Consider the following 6,092-nt stretch of genomic DNA (forward strand, 5'->3'; position numbering starts at 1 on the left):
GAAGGATCATCTATCGATCATAGTTCACACGAAAGATCGGCATGGACCTCGAAGGATCATCCTTCGAGGTCTAATGGTCGAACCATGGTCGAACCATATCTTTCGATCACCTCGAAGGATCAGGTGTATCCTTCGAGGCTATCCTTCGATCAGAACATCTTTCAAATGTTGTCCAAGTCAAACCGGAGGATAGTTGACTTGGTCAACTTACAACACAAATCAGGACATCGTTTATATCAGACCGAATACAGACAAAGTACAGACACAAGTGCACCAACAGTTCATCGTGACCAAAAACCAGCAAATATACTACTTGATAAAAATCTCGTGAGCAAAATCGGGGATGTTGGTCTCTCAACAATCAACAAACAGGATTAGTATCTCCAAAATCCTGAGTATCTCCAAAATGTACATTTGTTTGATTTATAAAGTGTACATATTTTTTTTTTTGGAACAACAATATGTTAATAGAGAAAAGGCAAGTGAGAGGCTGGTTTAACAATCACAAAGAAATACATAACGAAACAACCCTACAAGAACCGAACAAAAACACAACGGCAATGAACATAAGTATTATTGAAAAGCAAACTCCCAAGGGAACTACAGGGGCTGCTTTTTAATGATCACTTAAAAAACATATCACAATAATACTGATACATAACATCATAAACCTTATACCTTGATCAATTTCCTGAAGAGACGGAAATATGTTATCCTCCATGATCGATTGAGCATTAATGAAACCACAATGACCCAAAACCCTGTAATAAATCCAAGCAGTATGCTAATAATCAACCCCCAATCTACTTTGTGTGATCCACCGTCTTCTTTTTGGTCGCTTGTTGTATCAGGTTTGTCAACATGTACACAATCATTAGTCAGTGGAGCTCCACAAAGTTTGTTTCCAAAGAAGCTGGACTCATTGAAGCTCTGAATCTGAGTACCTGTTGGAACTCTTCCTATTAAATTGTTGTAGGACACGTTAAAGGTACCCAAGAAATTCAACTCTGACAAACTCATAGGAAGTTCCCCAGAAAGATTGTTTACTGATAAATCCAAAGATTCAAGTGATTTCATGTCTCCTATCTTATTCGGGATCTCTCCTGTCAATTGATTTCTTGATAAATTCAATGATTTTAACTTGTGGAGGGTTGTAAGCTCACTAGGGATCTGCCCTGAAAACTTGTTGCTCGAAAGGTCCAAAAGCATGACTAGCCCTAGAAAAGATCTATAAGTGGCTTCTTGTCCCTTCATCACCAATGAATTACTTACAGTAATAGAGCCATCGTCAAGATAGAATGATAATTGAACCTCTAAATTAGTTTCTATGCCAGAAAGCACACTAAAGTTGTTGAAGCATCTAGGAATATTTCCTGAGAGGTTATTATCAGCGAGATCCAAGACTTGAACTTGTGAAAGATAACATAGCTGGTCAGGAGTATTTCCATAAAAATTATTGGATCTAAGCTTGAGAATTTTCAACATAGTGAGTTTTATTCCAATAGATGGTGGAATGATTCTCGCAAGATTATTTCTTCCAAGGTCAAGGACCTTTAAGTATGACAAATTCAATAGGGAAGAAGGTAATCCTCCTGAAATCTTGTTCTCCCTTATGGCTAAAAATTGCAACAAAGGTACAGAGCCCAATGTTCTTGGAATCTCACCTGACAAATAATTATGATTTAACCATAAGAGTACCAAGCTCGACCACTTCTCCCAACACTCTAGAATAACACCCGATAACTGATTATATCCCAAATTAAAATATTTGGTCTTCTTCACACCATTGGAACAAAGCAAGTTATGTAATGATCCCACAAAATAGTTATTTGATAGGTCCAAATCTATTAACGACGAACTGTTTGTGAGAGAAGGTAATTTCCCCCCAAAATTATTACCACCTAAGTCGAGCCAACGAACTGTAGGAGGGATGGACAATATATTTCCATGGATATGATTGTTTTTCAATACAAGTACTCCAAGATGAGGCATTAATGAACCAATCCCATCTGGGATCTTCCCGACCAGATTATTGAAACCCAAGTTAAGGACTTGAAAGTTGGAGCAATTCGTTATGGTGGCCGGAATATTTCCAGTGAAAGAGTTGTTATAAAGATATAGTACTTGTAATCTAAAGAGATGCCCGATTTCATTTGGAATCCCGCCTTGTAGAACGTTATCGTGAAGGGCGAGGATGCTTAGCATGGACAATGAACCAATCCCATCTGGGATATTGCCGGTCAGCTTATTGTTACCCAACTGAAGGATATGGAGGTTGGAGCAATTCGTTTTGGTAGCCGGTATGCTTCCCGTGAAAGAGTTTTTATAAAGCCATAGTTCTTGTAATCTAAAGAGGAGCCCGATTTCAGGTGGAATCCCACCCTGTAGAATGTTGTCGTCAAGGGCGAGGATGCTTAGCATGGTGATTGTTAGGTTCCAACTACTAAAGTTTTCAGCGCCATAAAGGAACTTTGTCAGTAAATTTGTCTACGTTAAGGTGATAAGAAATACATGGATGTAATTGGCTTCACAATTTCCATGTGTCTCACGCGATAAAGGTAATAACCAATGACTTGTTGACTTGGCTTTTCCTGGGAAATAGTAGCTCTCAAATTATGCGTCTCACACGATAAAGGTAAATATTATTCACAACGCCAAACCCGAAAAGGGAGGTTGAAACAGAAAACTACATCAAATCAAATTTACACCAACTTTCCCAACTTAACGACCTATTTATAGACCGGTTCCTATACCATAAAAAACCCGAGAGGCTTAATATTTTGAATAATCACCTCCGGACAAACATTAAGATTCGAGAAGTGCTTGCTATTCCTAGCAAGTCATATGCATCAGCTAGTCACAATCATAACACTATGAATAACCTCCTTGCACATAGTTTAAAGATGACTATCAGCATTCACAATCAATTTTTTTACCATTGTAATTACAATAAAAATCACTATTTTTTCTCTCTCATTTTTAATTAAATAATAATTTTGTTGGTGCACTTGTGTCTGTACTTTGTCTGTATTCGGTCTGTATGTAAACGATGTCCAAAGTCAGTCTGTAAGTTGACCAAGTCAACTATCCTCCTAGTTTGACTTGGACAACATGATGTTGTCTGGATCGAAGGATAGCCTCGAAGGATACAACTGATCCTTCGAGGTGCTCGAAAGATATGGTTCGACCATGGTTCGACCATTAGACATCGAAGGATGATCCTTCGATGTCCATGCTGATCGTTCGAGCTCCCTGTCATCGATAGATGATCCTTCGGACCATCTATCGAGTCCTTCGACCAGATCTGCTATGTATGGGTATAAATACCCATGCAATGTGTGAGTGTAAGATGATGCACACATAGAGAGTTAGAGAAACTCTGCTGGAAAACACACACACACACTAGAGAGTTTGCAAACAGATTGTAAACCTTGTGCTTGTAACCGTAAACCTTCATACATATTAATACAGTGGTGTTAATCGGTGAACTTTGTGTGTTCTTGTGTTTGTTCTTGCTTCATCCCGGTTTGCCTACTAGCTTGGATTCCGCACTCGCTAGTGGGTTAGTATAACAAGGTTTAGGTTTGTTCTCGATCCTCCGAGAAAAGGGACCTACAAGTGGTATCAGAGCCTCGCTCTTTACCTTGTTTAAAACCGGTTTGTTCAAGTTCTTGGTGTGTTTGAACACTTGGTTTAGCACCCGTTTTTGGTGGTTTTCTTGTTTGTTTAAACTGAAAAACGGTTACTAAACCTTTCGGGAGTGTTCGGGGTCGGTTTGGGTAACATAAAAATCGTTTTTGTGAAACCTTGATTTTTCCGGCCGTGTTCCGATCATCTTTCCGGTGACTGGACTTGGGGATAAGGTTGCCATTTTGGGTAAACTTTTTGAAAGTCAAAAAGTTGGTGAAAAAGTTGTTGACAGAAACATCCTTTCTGCCGAAAGTTGGCTCACCAACCACATCAACTTTTCACCAACCTGTCGTACTTTGTGTCAGTGTGTCAGAGCTGTCGAAAGATATCCTTCGACATCGAAAGATATCCTTCGACATCTTTCGATCAAAGGCAGCTCGAAAGATAAGCATCCTTCGAGTAGTCTTTCGAAGTCTGAGAAGTATCCTTCGTAGTTGGAATCTTTTCGAAAGTTGTTTGTCCGAAAGATAAGGATTCATCTCGAAAGATAAGGATCTTTCATTGTGAATCTTTCGAGATCAGTATTCGAAAGATATAGATCTTTCGAACTGTGAATCTTTCGTGATAATCAGTCGAAAGATAAGGATCTTTATTGAGAATCTTTCGAAGACTTTGCTCGAAACTCAACAGTAATCTTTCGATCACTGTTGATCCTTCGAACAAGTCTTGATCTTTCGATCAGATTGCATCTTTCAATTGTTGTCTGTTTATTGTTAACAGTTTGTGGGTGTAGGTTATTTGTTAATCTTTGATCAAAATGAGTTGCACAAGTCCTTGGGATTGGAGTACGGATCCACAGCCAGATCTGAAACAGATGTCGATGGCTGAATATATGACGAGTGCCATTCCAAAACAACAACAATCAATAAGTTCATGTCAATGGGCTTTAGTATCCAATCAAAGTCAAAGTCTTCAGAATCTTCTGATTAGTGAAAGTGAAACGGGCAGTAACAATCGTCCACCAAAGCTGAATCACATGAATGATTTTCCGTCATGGAAAACCCGCTTTCACACATATGTTCAAGGACAAAGCACCGACCTTTGGATGTGTTTTGTCAATGCATTCAATGAAAGTCTTGAAAGTAGAGCATCCACTTCAGAAGGTTACGCCAACATGCTTGAAAATGACAAGAAGGCTTATGAATTGGAGAAAAAGGCCTATGCAATACTTACTCAAGCACTCAACAAAGACATCTACCATCAGTTTTCATATTGCAAGACCACGAAAGCATTGTGGGATGCCTTAGTTGCTAGAGGAGAAGGCAATGCAGCTGCTCGAAAGTCTCGGCATGATTTGTTGAAGAAAGAATTTGAATCCTTTCAGTATTTGGAAAACGAGACTCTGAATGATATGACTACACGTTTCTATCATTTGATTAGTGAAATGTGTGCTTATGGGGTGGCAGCTACTCAACAAGACATGGTGAATAGGTTTGCTGACGCCCTACCCCCAAAGTGGAGTTCGTTTATTGAGTTGTTGAAGCATACTAAAGCTCTAGATGAGATTAACATCTATGAGTTCATTCAGAAGCTGGAACATAAAAATGATGAAGAAATTAGGAAAGCAAGGCGTGCTCCAGCTCCTCAGAATACAGAAATGTATTTGCCTGGTTTTGGTCCTTCAGCTAGTTCTGTTCAGCAACCGAAGCTTCAAACTGCTTTTGTGTCCAATACGAGTTCCTTTCCATTTCCTCAATCAACAGCTGCTCCACCACAACCTCAATTCGATCCGAGGTCCTATATTCCTGTTCCAACACAGCCACAATCACAACCTCAACAACAACAACAGCAAGCTCACTATACAAGCAATCCTCAACCTCAGCCCCAAAGTCATCACACAATCCGAGTCGACAACTCAAATCTTTCACACCTTAGTATTGAAGTTGCTAAGGAACATATGGAGATTATTAACACCATGGTTAGTGCATACTGTGGTTTGGTAGCTGGTCAGCTTGGAAACATCAATATGACCAATGAAGATTATGATCAGATCGACAAGGAAGAAATGGAGTTGATGGATATTAAATGGGCTTTTGCTAGTGCAGTTAGAAGGGCAAAAGATTTCATGGCACGAACTGGAAGAACTTCGTTGGAAGGAAAGAAAAACACGAAGTATGGGTTTGACATTAATGCCGTCACGTGCTTTAATTGTGGCGAGAAAGGGCACTTTAAACGTGAGTGCACTCGACCAACAAAACACGGCAATCACAACCCCTTCAGAAACCAGACAAATGTGAATGCCCAACAAGAAAACCGTGAGAGGAGGATGGTGGCAGTGAACAACAATCAGGGACAGCCTGGAGCTACCAATCACAATCGGGCTTTGGCTGTTCAAGCTGATGAAGGATGTGACTGGTCAGTTCAGTTTGGTGAAGGTGATCAGGGAACTGGAACTGCTTTGT

General features: G+C 39.8%; 1 protein-coding gene across 1 annotated transcript; it reads right to left on the reverse strand.

The window, feature by feature from the left end:
- Positions 1–672: 672 nt before the first annotated feature.
- Positions 673–2,421, reverse strand: LOC110867187 (receptor-like protein EIX2). The gene has a single exon (XM_022116316.1). The coding sequence runs from the start codon at positions 2,419–2,421 to the stop codon at positions 673–675; it is 1,749 nt and encodes a 582-aa protein (XP_021972008.1).
- Between the last annotated feature and the right edge of the window lie 3,671 nt (positions 2,422–6,092).

This window comes from Helianthus annuus, chromosome 7 (assembly GCF_002127325.2).
Source record: "Helianthus annuus cultivar XRQ/B chromosome 7, HanXRQr2.0-SUNRISE, whole genome shotgun sequence".
In the NCBI taxonomy this organism is placed as follows: Eukaryota; Viridiplantae; Streptophyta; class Magnoliopsida; order Asterales; family Asteraceae; genus Helianthus; species Helianthus annuus.